The sequence below is a fragment of the Paralichthys olivaceus genome, chromosome 14, assembly GCF_024713975.1.
Source record: "Paralichthys olivaceus isolate ysfri-2021 chromosome 14, ASM2471397v2, whole genome shotgun sequence".
NCBI classification, from domain to species: domain Eukaryota; kingdom Metazoa; phylum Chordata; class Actinopteri; order Pleuronectiformes; family Paralichthyidae; genus Paralichthys; species Paralichthys olivaceus.
In genome coordinates, this window is record NC_091106.1 from 15,427,480 (window position 1) to 15,450,088 (window position 22,609).

A 22,609-nucleotide genomic window follows, 5' to 3' on the forward strand; every position below is an offset into this window, starting at 1 on the left:
GGAGAAGTCGCATCATTTTTCATTTCAATACCCCAAACAAGTATAATTTTGTCTGGCTCAAAATACTTTCTGCCAAACAATAATGTACCCACTTTTCATTTTTCAATTTTATAACTCTAATATCTCTTGTTGTACTATTAACTGAAAGTCCCTGTAAAAATTGGAGCCAGAGCAACTCATACCAAAGTTTTTTAATGGATACATATGCAGCCTCAGTGAATCACTGTCACATTTTCAGCCACATATTAATTATAAATCTGCAAAACATGTCGAGAGGACTCAGAGAGAGAAAGGATGGCTACTCAAAATGTTTTCTCTGTGAAGGAACTTGACCTCTTGCTATATCACGAGATAGGGTCCAACCGTGATCTCATTTGTTTAAAGAGGCTATGATCAGTAAATACCTGCAACATGTAACATACATAGAATTATGAGCATATTCTTCTGTGCCCTTCATCTCTGTGTTTCAGCCTTTCCGTGTTTTAGCTTCATGACTCACAGCTTCCCTGGATCACTCGTATTGCTCACATTAGCATCATTTCCAGGGGCAAGGAGCCTGTTTTCAATGAAAAAGTTCCAAAAACACCAAATGATGAGAAATAGGGACTAGCTGCTGAATACATTAAAAATACTTAAGCAGATACATCCAGCAATGTAGAAGTGGAGTTAAAAGTAGAACTATGACTCTAAATGAATGGCAATGTTGCCTTGTATCTCCTAATTTAGTTTATAAAGTGATAGTATGTCACATGAATAAGTGAACTTGTTTCCCATGTGACCAAAAATTAGTAAGAATGTAAAAAATGTAGGTTTAAGACCAAAGAAGGAGAAGAAAAATTCTTGATGGCAAAAACTGGGAAAGAACCATGGGCAACACGATTTATTGGACATTCAACAATGCATTATCTCTACCGGGTCAAGGAGAGGCTGGATTCAATCCCATCTGACATTGGGTGAGAGACGAGGTTCACCCAGGAATGGTTGAAACCCAAACCTTCTTACTGCACAGCGGCAGTACTAACCACTGCACCAACGTGCCACTTTGATGGATGAGATAAATTGTAGAAACTCAACCAATGCCACTGTCACACGGGCACTACATGATCTCAACCATTATCTCAGTCTCTACCTATACCAAACTATGACAACTTTATCATAATACTTTTTTTTGGTTTTCTTTACAGTCACTATTTTCTTTGTCTTTGGACATTTTTAATCTTTTTTGTTTGAAACAGCTTACTGTAGTTTAAGAATGTTAGAAATTCATTGTTTTCTCTCAAATCTCCTCTGACATCTGTTGCTCATGCTCTTTCATTTCTGAGATTATCTTTAAATATTCCTCTCGCCGACCCATTTCCTCTTATTATTCTCCTTTCTGGGGAGAGAGGGTGGATTATTTAAATGCAAAGGACATTATGAACTACTCAAGATCACATCAAAAATGAATGAGTTCCCTGCGGATGCTGCGGCACATTTAGGTTGAAAGAATTTCTAACCCAAACAGATACTGTGACAGCCATTTGTTAATGAAAAAGAAGGATATGGTGCATTTTATCCAATGAATGATTATTATACTGTAATACATAGATTTGCTTGTCCTCACGTGCACATGCATTGGAGGATATTTGACCTATCGTGTAAGTGTGTGAGGTGATTGGTGCACAGTGTCGACAAACAAACTGAACAAGGTATTTTGATGTTTGAATCTTTTTTATTGATCAATATATCAAAGCAAATTATTACACAGCAAAATTGTGCTGAGGGCAGGCAGTGGCATCCAATTGAACAAATGAGTTCAAGGGGAGATTCTAAGACAGAGTTCAGAAGGGTGGCACAATTTCTTTTTTATTAGTTTTTCTTTGAATTTATATTGATGGCATGGAGATTTGTTTTTCATCATCCCAAGTTTTCAGACAGTAAAGGACTCATGAGCATGAGCAATGGTTATCAAAGTCGAACAACAGCAGCACTTATGGAACCAGCCAAACGTGTTCTGGACGCAAGACCAGAGACTGCAAGCAAATGGAAGAGCATTGAACATCAGAGCAGGAATGTGTAGGTGGTCTTCAAGCGTGGTTGGTCTTCCTCACAGACCAAAACACTGGTCTTATTACAGTAGTTTTTAGGAGCAGTGGTTTTTATGTCGTCTGATACCAACATAATTTTCTCATCTTGGACCATGTCGGACCCTGGTGGATTTTACTGAGTCTTCATGTTGGGTTTCAATGTTTCTTCTTGCTGGACTTCTCGATCATGGTCTCCACCACCATGGAAGTCTCCTCATAATCTTTAAACTTGCGGCCGTTGGAGAACTTCTCCACAGATTCCACCACCTCCACCTTCTCATAGCTCAGGGCGTCTGGGGTGAAGGTGCCGGAGCTGGTGCTAGTGTTGGAACTGGAGCTGGAGCTGGTGCTGGCCCCACGAGGTGCAGGCTTTGGAGTGGGTCCACTTGGGCCGTTGTCATCCCTGCTTTTCTTGAAGTGATCAGCAGCTGGGGTGGGATCTTTGGAGCTTGGGCCAGAGGGTGGAGGGGCTGGGCTTGGCTCTCTAGCGTGAGGGTGAGGCTCTCCGCCCTTGTGCTTACCTTTACCTCCATTGTCTTTACCTTTTCCCCCCCTATTGTCATCCTTTCCTCCTGGACTTACGGGCAAGGCAGGATTGATGGGCTTGGGGTCTGGTGTGGGCTGAGGAGGTGGCAGAGGCGGAGTGGGTGTGTTGGGTCCATAAGGCTCATAGGGAGACACCATTCCATCTCTTATGGTGACATAGATGTGGCCGGCTGATGGTGTGGACGTGCAAAAGCAAGGATCTGGGTAACTGCCGTCACCAGTGACCAGGACGTACCGACCCTTGGTGTAGAAGTCAGCGATTGGCTCAGGCTTCTTATACTTCCTCAGTCTGTCTCTGACAATGTTACAAAGGGTGTCAAAGGCTTTGCTGATCTGAGCTCCGTCTGGGACATCCTGTGGAGATGCACCAGTGAGAACAGGCCTATGCTCTTGTCTGTTCACCCTCTCCTCCTGCACATACTCAGAAGAGATTTCCTTTGCTTCCTCTTCTGGTGCCTCTCCTGGGGCTCCCCCATTTCTTTCCTCCTGTCCACTGTCTATCACATCTTTTGGGGTCAGCTCTTTCTTCTTCATGACCTTCTTGGCCAGGAACTTCTGGCGGGGCTTGACGCTAGTGATGTCTTGGATAGCCTGAGTGATATCTGGAAAAAAATAGGTCAAACATTATCGACCTAGAACTGCCAAGAAAACACAAAAAAATAGGTGTTTGCATGCTATGTGTGCATCAGTAGACCCACAAATACTGTGTCACTAAAGACAATAAGGACATTTTAATTCATGCTGGCCTTTGTTAACTTTGCTAAATTGAAACTACAAGAAAACATACAGTACTTGTCTCTAGGAATGGCAGCTGATTGTTGCACCCAGTAGTGATTCTGTATTGAAAGCAGCTGTGTTGTGCTCCTGGTGCCCTTACCTCTCCCCCTGCTTGATGCAGTGGGTGTGTGAGTGTAGCGGTAATTAGTGGTGAACAGGGTAATGGGAGTGCCAATTATCGCTGAATTCAACCTGCAGGAAAGAGAGCAGTGAAATGTCACCAATGCAACCTCCACGCAACTTGCAAATAGAAACTGGGTAGGGAAATCAATAATTCAAGAATGTCGGGTAACTTTGAATAATAACAAAAACAGCAAATCAGATCTGGTAATCAGATGTAATGCAGCTAATCTGACATCAGAACAACCCCACTCTGGTTTTGTTTTTGGATCTGTGCAGTGAAGGGAAACATTTGCTTTCACACAGCACCATCTGCTGTCTGATTCTGCACCGTACATTAACCTAGTTACAGTAATGTATGTGCCATTAGCAAGATGACCCAACCTCTGTGCTAGGTCAGGGAATGTGGAATGTCTTATAGCAATGTCTCTCTCTCTCTCTCTCTCTCTCTCTCTCTCTCTCTCTCTCTCTCTCTCTCTCTCTCTCTCTCTCTTTCTGTGTGTGTGTGTCAGCTGCCAGACACAGTTAGCCCACCTGTTATCCTCATTCTCGATGATCCTCTTGTACCTCTCCAGCTCGTTCTCAAGAGACGTCTGGTACATGGCCAGGTGGCGACATTCACTTGTGAACTTCTCCAGGGACCTCTCGGCTTCCTCAATCTCCTTGCGCAGAGACTCGATTTGCTCGTTGTACATCTGGATCTCGTCGTCATAACTCTCCTGTGTGTTTTTGATGGCTTGTTCCAACATAGAAGTCTGAGCAAAAAGAAAGAGGTAGGGAATCATTAAGAAATCCGGATTGATTGAAAATGAGGTCATTAATATTTCGTTTAGTGTGTGTTGCCAATGTAAGTGAGAAATTAAGAAGAATGATCAGCAACTGAATGCAGTTCATGTATCACATTGTACATATAGATGAGGGATATAGAGCATGACATAAAGGGAGTGAAGAGAATCATTTCCACAGCACAGTTATTGCTTTTGATTAAAATCTGTAAAATGTGAAAATCAACGCAGAATTATTTTTTTTATCTGATTGTGCTGCATTCAGTTACACTAAATTGAAGCAGGGTTCTCCCTCACTTCAGGTGAGGAATTGTTGCTACCCTGTCATAAAATGGTCATGGCTGACATCTAGTGGTGTTTCTTCAGCATCTAGTATTTAGCTATTAGTACGAGAGAGGAGGCCTATTTTAATGCCTTGCTCCGTTCATTACTTCATACATCAAAAAGTGAGTGAAGACAAAGAGTAAAATTCAAATCCATGTGTAAACCTTGAAACATTTTTATCACCCAAAATAGAAACATTAATTGTAGTTGAAATTAATCAATACATTGCATCAGTTATCCTGGGGTCAGGTTTTGGATAATAACACACACCACTACTGCCAATAAGTATGAATGGTTTTCTCTTTCTTCAGTCACAGGAAATTAATTATCTTCATGTTTTGGACTGTTGTCAAAAGCATCTTGAGGGCATCGTGATTTTCTGACATTTCATAGAATTAATGAGTCATCAATATATTATGGAAATAACCTGGAGATTAATTTATGTCATTGTTACCAAAATGTGCAACAGTTTATATTGCGTTAACATTAATTTGACTTGGCAGAGACAAATGTAATAGCCAATAAAACAAGCAATAACAATTAATCTGCACATAATCCGTGTGAAACCTATTGTTGTCATGGTGACCATTGTGACCCACCTCAGTCTGCAGGCGTTGTTTCTGAGCCTGTAGCTGACAGAGGGCGCTCTTATATTCCTCCAGCTGGCTCTGCAGCCCTGGCACTTTCCTCTGGGACAGCAGCTTCTCCTGCTCCTTCACACGTCGAGAACATATCAATGAGAACACGCAGAGACAGGCAGAGTGTCTATAAAACATAAAGGTTACACTGCACTCTCACACAGTGTGGCAGCCCATTCTGCGTCTGAAATCTGAGTCTTAAAGGTTCAACAGATTGACGTCAGAGTTTAATGGCGTCAGAACAATACTGTCCTGCATGATGGCGACGTCTTTTCTTTGTCTAGTCTTTAAAATGAACCTACTGAGTGTTTTCCCAGTTTTTCTATCCCAGAAGGTGAAATAATGATGGTGATGTGGACGGATGTGTCATTAGAGCTTCACTTGGTACATTTGGTTGATGATGACTGTTGTAGGTGATAGTTCCTAACCTTATCAATATTTAATTATTTAAGTTCAAAAAGTTTCACATGTTCGTCAAAAATGTTTCATCAAGCCGATTTGTTTTTTTCCCACAATTTCATGGTGACAACACTAAATACGTGGAAGGTCATGGAATGGTTTAGCTAAATGTATGTGTAAACCTATAAACATAATATAGGTGGCTGGTTATTTTTAAGAAAACAACGGTCTGGGATGAAATCGGTACTTTCCTAAGGTTTCCTTAAACTTTGTCATGGTCACCACTACAATAAGTAACACATTCTAATGGTCCTGAGACAAAGTTGGTTCATATTTTCACACAGGAAATCTCTTAAGTGGGAGACCTGCAGATAATCTATTGTCTTGTTTTTTTCTATTGGTCAATCTCATCCTCAGCCTGCAGCTTTTGATAATCTCAAAATCATACAGCTGCTATGTTGGGGAATACAACTTTGAATACATTTGAATGCATTCATGTGTCCTACACTTAAAGATATTTATTGTATTTAGTTACACAAATGTCATATACTTAAATTCATAAAATTCATATACTTGTGGCATAATTTTAGCTCAGAGATGGATTAAGATGAAATATTGATAAGGAACGTTTTGTAATGTTTTGTGCAATATTGTATGCTTTGTTTTATTTTTCTCTGATGAGTAACTTGACTGAAATACACACATTTATATAAGATGCAACCTAAAGAAAAAAGCTTTTTTTACTATATTATTGGTGTTAAATAATGTTAGAGAACATATTGATGTCTATCATAGTTGTTCATATCAGACTGTAAAAGCCATAGCATATTATATTATTATTATATAATATAATTCCGAATTAAAGTGATTTGCATTTGTTATTTGCATTTGGGTGTGGACCAGCATTGCAGCCATGAGCTGTTTCTTTGTTTCTGCCCAGTGACATTTAATCAAGCATCCAGAGCACAACTGCCTTGTACTTGAATACAATCCCCTGATCTGCTACACCAATCACCGTGGCATGCCTGGAATTGGCTTCTGTATTTGTATTGACACTCTTGAGCTGCTGGCCTGTCCACGTGTCCCAATGACAGTTTGTGTGACTGTCATGTACACACACACACAGACACTGAGAGAGGCACTTGCACAAAATACACAGACATGCAGGCTCAAGTAAACAACTGGAATCACAAGTCTGTAACCTCATCAAACCCCACACACAAAGCCAGGGCTGACACACATGCAAACACCATCATTTTGCCTGGAGGCAGCAGCAGCACACACACACACACACACACACACACACACACACACACACACACACACACACACACACACACACTCACAATGACAGAATCGGTGACCTCACCTCAGAGATGCCCACTGACACATTGGGCACAAGGGGAAGTGTCTGGTTGATTTGCTGCAGAATGTTTACATAGGTCTGGATCTCTGCGAGGTTCTGTGTGGGGGAAGAGCACATATAAGATAAAACATAAAGTACACAACTCAGCAAAAGGAAGAACATCCCTGTGTATTGATTGTTTCACAAACCTCCTGCTTATTTACTTATACTTATAGAGGAAAAGGTTTTCATTTATCTGAAATATATTTAGAAATGGGGCCGGCATTTCTTCAAAGCAAATATCATGTTTTCGATTTAAAATTTTACCTGCACAATGGCAGGCTCAAGAATAAAGAGCAAGTTATATTCCCTCTCTCCAGAAGAATACTTCAAATCTCAGGAGAGCAAGCTCAATATTCATGTGTGACGACTCTTTTCTTTCTAACCTTAATATAGTAACAGTTGTGCCCTTTGATATGCTATCTCAGTATTGCAGAGTCACAGATTATTCATTATGAAAAGCAGCCGTGGGTGAAACTGAAAAAAACAAGAAGAGAAATTGCACAGGCATGAAAGTCTATGGACATTATTCCTGCTGCGTTTCTTTGGACCTGAACAGTCTAGTTTTTTTTTCATCTCTGCCTTTCTTGCTGCACCTTTAAGCAATTTCTAGCACACAGGGGGTAATATTTCTGTCATCTGACAATGCCTGAAAAGCAGTGTTACAATGTCTTTGCAATCATTTCCTCACACATGTCAGGATAGGTAAACCGTTGCTAAAGCCCTATGTACGTATCAACACTTCTTGGGCGCCCGTGTCGAGGCTTTGAGTGTCTTTGTTTGAAGGGACGGTTAGCAGTTTTCAAATGACATAAAGTAAATGTAATATAAATTAAAAACATAATGTTTTGAAAAAACACTTTCAACTCATTTTATTTAATGCAGATGAGGTTTCCTGAGAGATTCTGGGTCATAGCCTTTCCTAGAAATCCTCTCACAATATTTAGCTTTTAAAAAACAATGGTACTGTTAAACACAATTTCAAGATGCAGTCACCCTTTAGAGAGCAATGTGATAGAGATATTATGAGATATTACAGGAAGTGATGGGAACAAACAGAGCGAGAGAAGAAGAGGACAGTGGATGGTGCTAATGCACCTTGATGTTGTTTGCCAACCACCAATAAACCAAACAAAGAAGAATAAGAATATTACAGTAACTCATTACAGCCATTTCTGGGTAAGTGTTGCTTACTGGCCCAACGCCATCATTTCCCCATCGAGATAATTGCTCACTATCACTCCTCACATCCTGACCAGAATGACAATGGAGAGACCTGTCCAAATTCTTTAGAGCAAGATTATATGTCATGTGAAGGATATTGTGCACCTACACAATTTGTTGGTTTACTTGTTAGAGTATATTGTTTATTGACCTTTAGAGCTCACTGACCTTCTTGTGTCGATCTCTGGTGGAGTTGATGTCATCCTGCAGGAACTGTGATTGGATCTGGTACTCCAAGTTTCTCAGCAGCGCACTGTCAGCCTCCTGTGAGAGGAGAGGAGAGGAGAGAAGAGAAGAGAAGAGAAGAGAGAAGGAGAGAAGAGAAGCGAAGAGAAGAGAGGAGGAGAGAAGAGGAGACCGGCAAAAGGGGAACCAAGGAAGAATCTACATTGTGAAGGTTATTGTGTTCAACAAAAGGCAAAGAAAGAACTGAAACAACATAATACAGCCTCATAACCCAGAATTATACTGGCAATCTAAAATCAGCTTAACTTTCTTTTTTCAGCACTTAAAATAAAATTCTTCGTGCGGTTAATCATTCTGCCATCTCTTGTCTCACATTTATGAATTTCAGCCATACAATACCTTGTTTAACTGTTCCAGAGTGCCACGTAGCTGTTCTTGGTAATCACATTCGTTTCTATATCTGAAACATAAAACCTCTGGATTATAATCACTATACAACCACAAACTAACCATGAAACCTAAGTGCATGGGTCCTTATCAGCTGCTCACACAAACAACATTTGGACATTTCTTTTAAGGACATTTTCAGTCTAATTGCAGGTTTTTGTTGCGCACTCACATTGAAAGTACACAGATTAACAGAAGCCTGTTACATCTCAGAGCCATAAATCGCAACTACACATGGTGAAATTCATCTCTCTTCACCAGCTGAGATAACCTCAGTGGGTCAATATATGTCTGAGCCTATCAATAATGCAGTAGTGAAGCTTATCTGTCTGCAGACATGCTTGTGCGGAGCTGTAATTACTTTTGTTGCTACACATTAATCACAAAAACATTTCTCTCTTCTCTAATGGTGTATGACCATGCAGATACTTCCACTGCCTGGGTTTTGAGGCCCTCTATGATTCGTCCTGCCACATTACACTGGAGCAGAATGTTTATTGTGGTGATTCCTAAACCTTGTTGTGGCCCGTTTTCAATGGAACAAATAATCCTCAGGAAAACACAATATGTACAGTGGATTATCCAGAGTGACATGTTTGAATTTTGTCTCTCCAAATGCTGGTTGACGTTACATAAGCACCACAAACTAAATCACATCCACCTCCACTGATTGGCAGAAATCTCAGGGATGAATTTCTTAAATAACAACGGCAGAAATGTATTTTAAACATTTGTCAAAATGCCCATTTACTTCAATATTTTTTTAGTTCAGGATCAAAAATATAGTTTTATGAAGATTTATTTTTCTTAATTAACGACCTGATTATAACTATAAAGAAGTATAATCACAACTGTGACACCTGACAGTATCTATTTCTTCACAGTTTCCTATATTCCCTGAAAATAATCAGTTCTCTGCTTTTACATTGAACATCTTCACTTTTTAATACTTTTAAATTTCTGATCTCTGAATTTGAAAAGTTTAACCTTTGACACACTGATAAGAACAACCACTTCCCACTCTCTTACTTGCTGGTGAAATCATCCAGCATGCGGCAGGCGTCCCTCAGCTCTCTGTCCAGTTTGGCGCGGTCAGATGACAGCTCTCGGATCCGCTGCCTGTTGACCTCAGTCTGCTCTGTGAAGGCCTCCTCCAGGCCGCTGGCCTCTTCCATTCGCTGCAGCGTCTCCAGCTGCTTGCGAAACACGGCATTGCGCTGCTCCAGGACTCGTGCCCTGTTGATGTACCGGGCAAAGCGGCTGTTGAGCTCCTGGAGGCTCTCCCAGCCCTGGATGGCTGAGATGCCTGCAGAAGTCTCAGAGTCCTCAGGCTCCTCATTGAAGACATCTGAGCGCTCGTACTTCTCCTTGCGCACCTCGCGCAGGTAGCTGGTCTTGAACATGGTAGTACGCTTCTCTCCCCCTGGGCAGATGGTATCCCTGGAGTGCTTGGTCCCCTGCAGCACCTTTATTGTGTGAAAACTCGGATGCTCACCCTTGGCTGTCTCATGCTAGACTAAAAGCTGCACAGCACTGGCTGGCGGCGAAATAGCCCCCAAAACCTCCCCCTGGCTGTGGCCACGCACGCTGTGGGCCTGGGACCTTCCAGGGAGCATTGTTTCCTTTGTGGCTTAGTAAAGCCATGCTGTTGATGACAAAGCAGAACCTCAAATGCAAACAATTGACTGGCCCGCGAAAACACTGGGTGATCACACACCATTATTTTGGTTCTTAGTCAGCTGCTTTCTAGATCCCTGTTTGATATAGCAGATTGGATGGTGGCCCAGCGCTGGACAGAGAGGAAATTTCGTGCAGTGTAAATTGTGTGGACTGTGGAAAACTATTCCTGATGTAAGTGTTGACACACTGAGCTGTGGTAAAAGGTGAAAGCTAATTGTGTTTCGGTTCATAACCTCAAAAGCATTTCACAACACACCCTGTTCACAACACACATCTGTTACAGAAACATGTTGGTTGTTGTTGATTAGCAGTTAGGCCCAGTTACATGGATTCATGGTTATGCAAAAGAGGAATGCAAAGAAGAAGATAAGAATGGCCTGAGAAACTAAATATTTGAGAAAATAACATTGTGATGCATTATGTTGTTTATTTAATCAGAGACAATCAAACAGCAGAGCCAATTTCTTAAACTGCAAAGTGAATGTGTTGAGTGTTGGGAAAATGACTGAGTGGCTGAAATACTCTTTATACTTTCTATTCCTGATAACAATAACAAGAGCCTGTAAATGTTTTCATCAAGGTGATTTTGTCCACCATCGCTACATGTCTTTATTTCCCTTTCATATTTTCATTATTCCTCACACACTCATTGCTGCAATTTGCAAAGACGAGAGTGAGACAGCGTCAGGACGAACAGGAGCTCCTGCGTTGCCTCGCTCTCTGTGGTTCAAGGTCAGTAAACGTCCCTCTGGACACATCCAGCAAGCTGTCTGTAAAACAGCTGAACGTTACACATGTCAAACGGCTTTAGATCAGCACTTCAGCATATTTTGGCACCAGCAAAGCCTGCGGCTCGAGTGCAGGCTGTTATTGTAACGCTGCGATATGAAAATCAAAAACAAAACAGAAGCTTTAATGGATTTAAAATAACAGTATAATTTCTCATTAGTGAGTCAGTTAGTCATACATGTGTGCTTTCTGTTCTCATTAACAGTTAATAGATCAAACCAATACTGTATAATCATATATATGTCTATGTGGTAACTCCTACAGAGTATGTGTGAAGTTAATGAGCTAATGAGCCTATTGAGATAGTTTTCTCTTATAAAGAAAAACAAACCATGTTTGAAAATCAACAGATAACATTTGTCAACATTTGTTAATTTTGGAGATTATCTCTCTTAGATCAAGAGACCAATTCTCTTCCCCATTTATATTATTTAGCATTCAGCCATTTCCCACAGCACCAAACCCGTGAATGTTGCTTCCAGCTAATGAACAGAAACTCTCCCAGGATGCTACACTCTGCCTTTGTGAATCACCACCAGTCAGTACCAGTCAACTAATGCACTAGAGTAGCATTCATTATATATGAGTCTGTCCTCGTGTGTGTGTAGTGGCATTTGAACTCATTAAAGAGAAAATCACACTGGGACAATGTTCACCCAAAGACCGCACAAGTTTTAAAATCATGTCACTGCGGGGACACTCTTTCATATCACTGTACACTGGTGTGTTTTTTTTAAGCAAATGTAATGCTCCATCGATACTCATTGGTTGCGAGTGGCAGTAAATCTGAGGCCTGGGTGAGATTAGAGAGCTGTCTGGTTGGAAATGAGACTTTAGAGTTTATCCGGAGCTGACACCTCGTGGGCCAAAGTGATAGATGCTAGCGAAGATGAAGAAGTAGCTGCTAATATCTAAAGGGTAATAAAGACTAAGAGGAACATGCTGAAGCAGTTTTCTCATCTCGTGTGAGCTGAGAGGAAGGATATGTTCTGTATCCACATGTGTCTATTATAGATGACAGAGGGAGTTGTTGACTTGTATCTTTTGTTGTGTTGTGTGTTATTATATTTGAACTTCAACGACTGCTCGCCTGCTGCTGACAGGGTGAGAGGAAAGGTAAATCCATCTTGCTGCTATTGACAAATGATTGTCAGGGGGGATATGAAAGACAGCTGCACTACCTTTCTAGCACAATAAGAAATTGATCCTAATAAGTCATTGGTCCTTCTGTCGCTGCCTGTTTATCTGCTGTTCAGGATGGTTGACCACAGAGATATGGTCCATAAAAGCCTGTCACAGCTCTGTCTATACATTGACCCGTCACATAAAAAATGAGGAAGGGGAGATCACACGTAATTCTTTCTCGCTAATTAGGCTTATTGATGTTGCACTGCAGTACAGTTATGGCCCAAAAAGAAGATTGTACTCGTGGTCTTCGTCAAACGTTTTCTATCACAGACGAGATCCCACAGAAAAAAAATCAGATGATGGAGAGAAGGTGTCGTTCAAAGTTGTGGAAAACTTGAGGCTCACTTCTGTTTCATCTTTAAAACAATATATAGTTTAAAAATCTATACAAAATCATTCGATCTCAGTATTTTTAAATATCTGGAGGAGAGCACCAGCAACCAGGGATCACAATTAAATACTTATATGACATCCTGTTCACAAAAGATCAGAAAATGATAATGGCGATGATGGGTAGCTCTGTATATTTGCATGTCAAGATTAGCATTACACAGTAACTGAGTCAGTTCTCCTCAGCTCTCAGGAGTTTTCATTCTTCAGCTCATTGTGTTGGTAAAGTGTGCTCTCATTTCATTGTCTTTAAATGTCTAATTTTATGAACTTTGCTGAAATAGAACCATGACCCCACCCAACAGCCATTGCTATAGAAGCAGCATTTTGAGCTCTCGTTAATTTCCTAATGTACCAAAATTCACAATTCATTTAGCAATTATATTTGTAAATAAAATGTCATTATTTTTAATATAAATTGAAATTAAAGTAAAATTATTCAATCATGATTATGTCAAGAAGGCTAATAACTCAAAGACTGCAGACCCCCCGGGCACATGTCTGCAGTGCACCCACCAGCATGATATCATGTTATGATTGTGATTGTTGTGATACAAGAATGACAGAGCTCAACCCACTGAGCTCCAATTACTTGTTGTAAGTTCAGATACACATGAAATTGATTTCTTCACGTTTACTCTGCAGTGAAATAAACATTCAAGATGTAAAGTGTAATGTGCCACAACATTTGTCCCCATTCAATTTATTGGTTGCACAAGTGAATTGCTTTGGAAGGTATGACAGACCTTGTAAAACAATGTGCATCAACCCAAGACTGAGCAGAGATGTGGAAAAAACAATCTGCTATAGAATCTGCTCACAAAAAGCAATGTAATCTTTATCTATATATATAAGGAAGCATGATAGTTCAGGAAAATATCTGGATTTGCGTGCATGTCGTGCATGTCCTATTATATTAAGGCACATCCTTTAGGTGAGAAAGCAGCTCAGATTTATACCTTCTGAACGCTACTTGCTTGATTAGCAGTTCTAACAGTTTATCCATATGATGAACGTGGTTTGAAAGCATCATTCAGTGGGATCCAGTCAACATCTCCCCCTCTAAAGAAGTGCACTGTGACGATGTGAAAGATGATGCAAGTACTTCAGATGTGAAAGCAGTTCTGATTTACACCTTCTTAACTTTACTTGCATGATTAGCATAAAAAAACAGAACCTTTTCACAGCTTAACGAGAAGCTGTTTCCCTCAGGAGATGGTGGAGATCAAAATCCTAGCTAACTGGAGAGGGCATGCCATATTCACCTGGTGGCCATATACTGGTATTGCACCATATCTGCTCTATTATCAGCAGCATTTGGATCACTGTAAGTTAACTGTATATATTTAGTTTAGGAGTTTACCAGGTTATCTGTATAACATGGTTTAAAAGCATCATTCAGTCGGATCCATTCAACAGTTCACCACCTATAAAGAAGTGCACTGTGATGCTCATACAGATGAAAGCTGATGTATGCATGTTTATTTGCAAAGTTCTCCTTGATCTTGCTTCAGTCAGAAGTGCGAAGCTAAAGATGATGCTGTGCACAGTCTGTGGGTTATTTAAACAGATGCATCCACGAGCACACCATCCTCTCTCACACATGATGAGAGACATGACATGTGGTTTCCTCACTTGAGCGCTCGGCAGGCAGAGGAGGAGAAACACGGGCAACTTTTCCTTTTCTCTCTCTCCTCACAGGAAAGACGCGTTCCAGGCAGCAGCAGCAGCAACAGCAGCGGAGTGTACAGGATCTGATACAAAGAGAAATTATTATCATGTTTTAATCAACCTGACAGTGTTTAGCACTGAAGGAGCATCTGCAACATTTTCTGGTAAGTGTCTGAAATATTTAAGATTTGTGTTATTACAAAGAAAATGACAAAATCAATTTTTTATGCAGTTTAATTCAAATTTACACAGAGCTCTACCCTTTCTGAGAGGAAAGGCTTAATACTCCGAATGGAGACCTCCTGCAGTGTAATAGAGCCCATAGTCCTAATTTAAAGAGCTTCTTTTCAGCCAAATTCGTTTTTATCTAGTTTATTATTAAATGTCTGGTCAGCTGATGTGCATGCAGGCTGTGTTTAAGTGACCACCATAGCAGCCCTGCCATCCTGCTGAGCCTCTTCTGTGTTGTTGACTCACTGACCTAATACATTTCAGACCTTTGTTAGATATAATTATCTCACCCAGGAACGTTTTCTTCTGAGAACATAATAGAAATCTTGCTGGCATGATTACACCTGGAGCGCAGAGAACATGTCATTTGTTTTGATGATCTGCATGTTGCTTCTGCATGAGTGATGCTGAAATTGGAACTTCCTGTTCCAGGTGAAGCTGTGCTTCTGTTTCTGACTCATGCACTCATGCCATGCACACATTTTGTCAGACCTCACACAACTTCACTGAGGAAACCATGAGCCTTTTCCACCTGATGTGTTGGAACCATTTGTATCTTTAAACCAAAATAAGAGCGTGTGGCGAGACATGGGGGACTCCAACATCAGCCTCTTGGTCGCAGCATGTACAGAGATGCAGGAGAGTCACCCAACAGGAAAGCTGGATCATTATATGGACAGCTATGATATGGACTATGGCATCCTTCCTGATGACATCCCAGACACCACACAGGGCCAGGCCTTCTTTGTGGCCACCATTGTAATTGGAGCAGTCCTCGTCTGCATAATGCTCGTCTGTGGGCTGGGAAACTTCATGTTCATTGCCACACTGACCCGCTACAAAAAGCTCCGCAACCTCACCAACCTGCTCATTGCCAACCTGGCCATCTCAGACTTCATTGTGGCGGTAGTGTGCTGCCCGTTCCTGGTGGACTACTACGTGGTGAAGCAGCTTTCCTGGAGCCACGGATTGGTGCTGTGCTCCTCTGTCAACTATCTGCGGACTGTGTCTCTGTACGTGTCCACAAATGCATTACTCGCCATTGCAGTTGACAGGTGAGTCTGTTAAGTCTTGTGAGCATGTCCCTGTGAGCATGTACTCAATTCAATAAGTCAATGCCTCTTACAAAAATCTTGCAGCATTATTGACAAAGATTTGAGTCCATGTTTTTGTGTCAGTCCTCTTCTCTGTCTTCACAAAACCTGAATAATCACACTGCTCTACAGCTGTGTCTTTTTATCCCCACAATATTTTATCTTTTGGACATCAGGTCTTCGTTTGACATTATCAATGTAGCCATATTCATGAGAGAGAGCCAAAGATTTTCTATGATTAAAACAGGGAACAGATGTAATCGTGTTCTTTTGAATGAAGATGGCTTTTATGAGTGTGTTATAAAAGTTATAAAAGCTGCTGTAAACCGTCCCTTACTACAAGCCTAATCACAGTGGTTCGACTTTGTAGTGGCTCACAGCCACTTGTTATTTTCACACCGGAGTGGATATGTTTCATCAGTTCATGTCCCAGTACTTCAGAAACCACAAACATGTGCCTTGATTCATTTTAGATTGTGAGTTTCCCATAAAATCAGCTCCCCTGCTACTCTGCTCAGCATGCACCAAGTATCTTGAGTTCATTTGTGTTTCCTTCTCTATCTGTGCCAGCTATGTTCATGCAGCGCTCTGGCACAGGTTGAAAAATTCTTTAGACGTATTTAAAACAGACGTGTCGAGATGCAACACATGTAGTTTTCATGCAGATTTATCCAATATTCAAATTTACTGAGGCTGGACCAAGATTAAATTTTTTGCATTAATTCCCACATTGAGTCTATAAAAAGTGTTCTTACTATGAGAAGTGAGATGTATGTTTGAAATAGAAGTGGACTGAATTTGAGTCCACATAGCTTAATTTAAGAAGATTGTCAGCAGATGTCATGTCATATGGGCATTTCTGGTCCCTTTATATGTGGGACAAACACAAACCTGCAGTGGATTTATTAGAGAGTAAGTGAGAACAAAAATTTCTGTTGCCCCAGACCTTTTTTGGGGAAACCTTTCCTGCCAACCCCCTGATAAACTGTCCGAGTGACCTCATGTGAGAATACAGCAGGAAAATACATAGTGAGTGAGGAGCCGTGTTTATGACGTTTCCAACATAAGACGCAAAATGAGAAAAATACATATATGTCAGAATGAAAAAGGTGCCATACATGTAGAAGATAATGATTTGAACAGTGGAATTTGCACCTTACGCCCTGTCTCCTGGGTGACCAGGTGCCACCACCTGAATGTCCTGTCATTGTAAATTTGTCTGACCCGGAAAATAGCATCAGGCACTTCCGAGGTCATGTCTGAAAACAGCCTTATAGCACACGGTCAAAGGAAGCTAACATTATAACATTACATATGCTTTGTGTTGGAAGACTTTCTCTTCATTGTGTAGGGAGTCTCTTCAGTGCCAAGTCAATTGCATTAGTAAACACACAAGCAGAATGTCTTAACTGAATGCATCTGACTCCCTCATGTCAATACTGTGGATAAGCTCACAGGTACCATGTAAGAAGACAACAGGAAACTGAACAATAAAAAGGGAGGAAACACCCATCCTCCCTCAGATGTGAGTCAGTGCTTTTCATGGGGGCCCTTACATAATCAGGGCTCTGGTGCAATCAATGGGCATGTTCCATTATTTCGAGGACAGAGATAAGATCAGTGCTGATACACACAGGTTCAGCAGAGATCTTGACATGCCAAAGAATAGAACAGGTATGAATAATATGCTTAATGATGGCTGGGTTTCATTTGCATACTGGTATTGTGCATGTTGCTCATTGTCGCACAACCATGGCCTTGGGCACTTGAGAAGAACGGAGCCATAGTCTGTGCTTTTCCTGTGAAAAACGCCTATATATACGAAAACTGTAAAGGTCACTGGAGCAACGAAAGCAAAGTTTGTTGCTTTTGAGAGGAACATAGTAACAGAGCCCATAATAACACTCTATCGCTCTGAGCATGACACCCAAGGAATCACAAAGAAATATGGCTCGGATTTTAGACGCTTTGTGAGGAAGAGGTTTATTTGTTTTATACCCGAAACGCAACACTGAGGCCGGATTATGTAGTCGCCAAAATAATGACTATGAATTATTGTTAAGTCTATAATTGTCCTGCGACTGTGGGAGCATTCAAACAGCAGCAGCAGCTTACTGACTGCAGCTTGTTACAGAGAATCCACAAACTAGTGTCAGATCACATACTTGTTACTTGCTGTACATTCAAATGTTATATATTCAAGTGAAGTGTGTGTTGTAAAGTACTTTGAAATTACTGAATAGGAAAACATCAGAAATTCATATTTTGATCATGTTGACATGACCAGGACAATATCGTTAATTTGAACAGTCAGAAGATGCATTTAATTTGCACTTCTTAGCCGATAAATAATGGAATTAATAATTTTAATAATTAATAATAATAATAATTAAGATCATATCTTTTATTTGAAAACCTACACATTACATCATAAATGATAACATTATAATTCCACAGTGTCCTCAGCGCAGAGAAACATCTGCTGTGAGAATTTAAAATACATTTTTATTTTTATGTCAGTGTAAGTACAGGTCAAAATAAACAGGAATGTCAAAACAGAGCACACTCACTGATACATTTTTTTCAATTATGTCAGAGCCAGACTAACAAGCTCTTTCCCCCATCTGTAGTCTTTACACCTCCCGTTGCCAGCTCTGTAAATGCAGAAGTAGAATGGCATTAAGGGTGCATGCCTCCCCAAGGCCCGACAGTGCCCTTATGAAACCACATTTAAATTCACTAGTTGTTTAGGGGACTAATATTCATGCATGTGGGCACATTGCAGCAGACTCATAAATATCAGTCCCTTTAGGGGCAGTGTGTAGAATTAAGTGAAATCTCACCCTTCCCAACATGAAGAAGAACCTGTGGATAACTTCAGTCATGAAATCTCAAAAGGTTTCCGTTTGTCCAGTTTGGAACACAATTAAAAACATGGCAGCCTCCACAGAGAGGAACCCCCCTCCATGTAAATATTACGTTTTTAAATATAAATGGACCATTCTATGGTAAAGAAAATAACAATTCAGAAAAAAACTTTCCACAGTTCATTACAGTATTTGTTCATAAATATTCTCGATGTCCTGAACATCATTTTGTTGAATTATAGTTGAATTTATTAAAAAACATGTATTGGGATTGTGTAAATATTCTATTTTGATATAAAATAATATTTTTAAGTAATGTTTTGACAATATGACAAGTGCATCCACATTAAACACGTTGACCTATTGATATTAGTTTAATCCGAGTTTATTGCCACTGTATTGATTTACATTTATATTACAGCTTGGGCTTTTTACAGGGAAGAAAGACTCCATTTAGTTTGACTCCATAAAAAGTACTTTCCTCCCAATATGAAAAATTCAATTCACTGAATAATGGAGCATTGTGCATTGAACGTCAGTCTTCCATGAATGAGTCACATCTGTTGAGTCCACAAGGCACTCAGACTGTTATATAGAGTGTTTGATTGTATTGCGTTATATAGTCCCTGTAACCTCTATGCTGCAATGTGTCTGTGTTCTTCCAGGTACATGGCTATTGTGCATCCACTCAGGCCTCGTATGAAGTTCCAAACCGCCTACTGCCTGATAACAGTCGTCTGGATTGTTCCCATTCTGATATCAATTCCCTCTGCCTACTTTACCTCTGAGACCATGTACCCTCATGGTGGCACCACCCCGACCAGTCACAAAGTCTTCTGTGCACAGATCTGGCCTGTGGACCAGCAGGCTTACTACCGCTCCTACTTCTTGGTTGTTTTTGCCGTGGAGTTTGTGGGGCCTGTGATCGTCATGGCGATGTGTTACACCCAAATCTCCCGTGAGCTCTGGTTCAAGAATGTCCCGGGTTTCCAGACGGAGCAGATTAGGAAGCGGCTGCGTTGTCGCCGCAAGACGGTGATGGTCCTCATTGGGATCTTGATGGCATACATCCTGTGCTGGGCCCCGTATTACGGCTACACCATCCTGAGGGACTTCCATCCGACGCTGATCTCAAGACAAAAGAACTCACTGGTAGCCTTCTATATCATTGAGTGCATTGCCATGAGCAACAGTATGATCAATACCTTCTGTTTTGTAAGCGTCAAGAATAACACAGTTAAGCACCTGAAGAAGATAGTGCTGCTGCGCTGGAGGTCAACCTATGCCCCCAGTAAGACTGTGGATGAGATGGACATTAGGACCTCGTCCATACCTGTGACAGAGGAGATTGAATGTATTCACCTGAGGTGAAGAGGAGAAAAAACAATAGTCATTGAAAGTTGGACTATTGATCTACAGAAATTACATAAACGACAGTTATGATGGTGTTTAAAATATTTTGTATAGATCTCAAGCACCATGAAGCAGAGAGAAAAGTCCAACCCAAACACTACAAGGCTTAATTGGGCAGCAGAGCTCAAACTTCATTGGTTAGTACATACAGTTCTTCTATTTGGGCCATCATGTGAATGTGATTGTTGTGTATGCATTATGAAATATTGTAACTTGTTGTACTTCTAAAATATATAAAAAAGCTTGTTGATTTCTTACTTAACTTTAATGTTTGTATTTCCTTTACCTGTTTTGATGTGATTTCAGCAACTTAAAATAACTATTGATGCTAAAGAAATGCTTATATTGAGTGAGATTTCCTATTTTAATTGTTGTGCTTTCAATTAGGGATTTTCCCCTTAAAGTTAATGGTCAGGCTTTTTCCGTAGAGATGTAATTATTGTGGAATTATCTGTACAGAGGTTTGAGGAACCATTCAGCACATTTCCCACATCTTTTAAAAGTTGTCGATTTATTGCATTTTTTGATTATGTGTCTTTGAAAAGATTCAGCACATTTGCTTGCATGTTTTCTTTGTAGAGGAATGTTTAATAAATGACAAAACGCTGGGGAGAAAAACTCTTTTTCTGTTCTGTGTAGTGTAACATCCATGGACTTCATTGCATACAACATTAACCCTAACCTAAAATATTTGAGGGCAGATGCCCCTTAGAGGCCCAGAAGAGTTCTACTAGAGCTAGTTAGCAACTTAAAGTTTTGTCTTCAACTTGTGGTGAATGCATCTCACATTTTTGTGGGACTGTCAAGACCTTATAACTTATATATAAGGGAATATGGGAAAGTAACTCTATATGTTCGGCATGTAAGTTAATTTAAAAAATGATTGATAGAAAAGCTGGCCAAGTTCTTCTCTCCTTTGCACCCTTGGGTCCCACTAAAGGCTTTACATAAATTCAAGCCATTATTATTATTATTATTATTATTATTATTATTATTATTATTATTTGCAGTAAGTGATTGGAATCATGTGCTTTCATGCTAAAACTTTTATCTTCTCTTCACTCCAGATTGTCATATACCCCACATTTAAGGGGTTTGAGGCAGTTCTCTGATGATCACAAGGGTCAAAGAATAAAGATGATCTTTAAGAACAGTGACCCAAGCTATCGTAAACCACTTTTTTTTTGTTTGAACCTGTGTCAGCACACAGGGTTAAGTGGCATGATATCAGATCGGTGAGCTACCAATCTATTAAGATGTGCAGGAAAAATCTGAATCAGAGTTCAACAATCCTAAGGGGAAGGTGACGACACTGTGTATCAGCCACTGTCCCTCAGGCAAAGCGGTTCACCATTTCAAATGTGACATGGACAGTTTTCTCAAGACGACCATGTGACTTTAATGACTCCTTTGGCCAGAGCAATTTCACTTTACTTTTTTCCCTCTACATCAAAAAACAGTACAACAACAGGAACACACTCAGCCACACAAAACAGGAGCATTCACTCTTGAACTGAAATTTATTTCATGCAAGATCTCTTTGACATCATGAATCACCTGCAGTTCAAGCGGCAAACGGATTGAAAAAGAAGTCTGTCTTTACTCTTATTAGATTAAGTCCACGATGGAGCTAAGCCCCCTGCATGGGAAGTTCCATTTGCTTGATCTATTTCGACCAAACTACAGCTGTGTCTAGTTAAGCTGAGTTTGATTATCACTGGCGCACATCCACAATAATACATGCAAACCAAGAACACATCTAACACCAACAGCGTAAGCCCCTGTAAGACCAGGACTCCGTTTACTAGGACACACAAGGTGTTCGGAACAGAGAGGAAAAACAAGCTAAGCAGGTGTTACTAACTGTGACAGTACAACTTACTCGTGGCTACCTTGAGGTCACAGCTCATCATGGATGAGTGGAAACTGCAATCAAATCCTTCAACATTCATGAAAAGCAAACACCATGCAAAATAAAGTGAAGGCAATCAGCACAGAGGTCATCAAATTAAATTGCAGTGGAAAGACAGCTGACAAGTGAACGCTTGCCATGCATCACACGTACAGTAGCATTCAAAGCTCTGTCACTGCGTCTCTGCAGAGTCGTGCATTTGACGGTGCACTGGGGCCCTTCAGGCACATCGCGGCAGAACTCAACAAACAGCAGGTTGCACATGGGCTGAAGACTCAGTTACTTGCAAGAGATTTGTCGACAAAATAGAACTCTACTCTGGAGATGGGGAAGTATATCTAAATAAAAAAAGATCCACTGATTGATCCACTGGCCCTGTACTCTCTCTCCCTCTCTCGGGTGAGTCACATCACTTTCAGCGACATTGTCAGAAGAGTAAGTTTGAGAGGGTCAGTGG

At 40.6% G+C, this 22,609-nt stretch overlaps 2 protein-coding genes across 3 annotated transcripts; one reads left to right on the forward strand and one right to left on the reverse strand.

Moving 5' to 3' along the window:
* Positions 1-1,691: 1,691 nt before the first annotated feature.
* LOC109629647 (filensin) lies at positions 1,692-10,456 on the reverse strand. 2 transcript variants are annotated; one of them, XM_069538883.1, is made up of 8 exons: positions 9,947-10,456; positions 8,870-8,930; positions 8,453-8,548; positions 7,025-7,117; positions 5,218-5,325; positions 4,044-4,264; positions 3,490-3,581; positions 1,692-3,214 (listed from the first exon to the last, which is right to left on the reverse strand). In XM_069538883.1, exons 1-8 carry the CDS (start codon positions 10,318-10,320, stop codon positions 2,223-2,225), a joined length of 2,037 nt encoding a protein of 678 aa, XP_069394984.1. In that variant the 5' UTR covers positions 10,321-10,456; the 3' UTR covers positions 1,692-2,222. The 2 variants fall into 2 exon arrangements, with proteins under 2 accessions (XP_069394984.1, XP_019942980.2); XM_020087421.2 differs by having other exon boundaries at positions 5,218-5,331.
* A 165-nt stretch (positions 10,457-10,621) lies between these two features.
* prokr1b (prokineticin receptor 1b) lies at positions 10,622-20,947 on the forward strand. Its single transcript, XM_020091332.2, has 4 exons — positions 10,622-10,768; positions 14,666-14,799; positions 15,299-15,921; positions 19,493-20,947. The coding sequence occupies exons 3-4, from the start codon at positions 15,455-15,457 to the stop codon at positions 20,196-20,198; spliced, it is 1,173 nt and encodes a 390-aa protein (XP_019946891.1). The 5' UTR covers positions 10,622-10,768; positions 14,666-14,799; positions 15,299-15,454; the 3' UTR covers positions 20,199-20,947.
* Positions 20,948-22,609: the final 1,662 nt, after the last annotated feature.

What these genes read in the sequence shown, in the direction of transcription:
- LOC109629647 (XM_020087421.2), bottom strand. Translation starts at nt 10,320, where the DNA reads ATGTTCAAGACCAGCTACCTGCGCGAGGTGCGCAAGGAGAAGTACGAG. An exon ending in ATCGAGAATGAGGATAACAG is followed by an intron (nt 3,582 to 4,043) that starts GTGGGCTAACTG and finishes TCTTTCCTGCAG; the next exon opens with GTTGAATTCAGCGATAATTG. An exon ending in TGCATCAAGCAGGGGGAGAG is followed by an intron (nt 3,215 to 3,489) that starts GTAAGGGCACCA and finishes ATTTTTTTCCAG; the next exon opens with ATATCACTCAGGCTATCCAA.
- prokr1b (XM_020091332.2), top strand. Translation starts at nt 15,455, where the DNA reads ATGGGGGACTCCAACATCAGCCTCTTGGTCGCAGCATGTACAGAGATG. An exon ending in CTCGCCATTGCAGTTGACAG is followed by an intron (nt 15,922 to 19,492) that starts GTGAGTCTGTTA and finishes GTGTTCTTCCAG; the next exon opens with GTACATGGCTATTGTGCATC.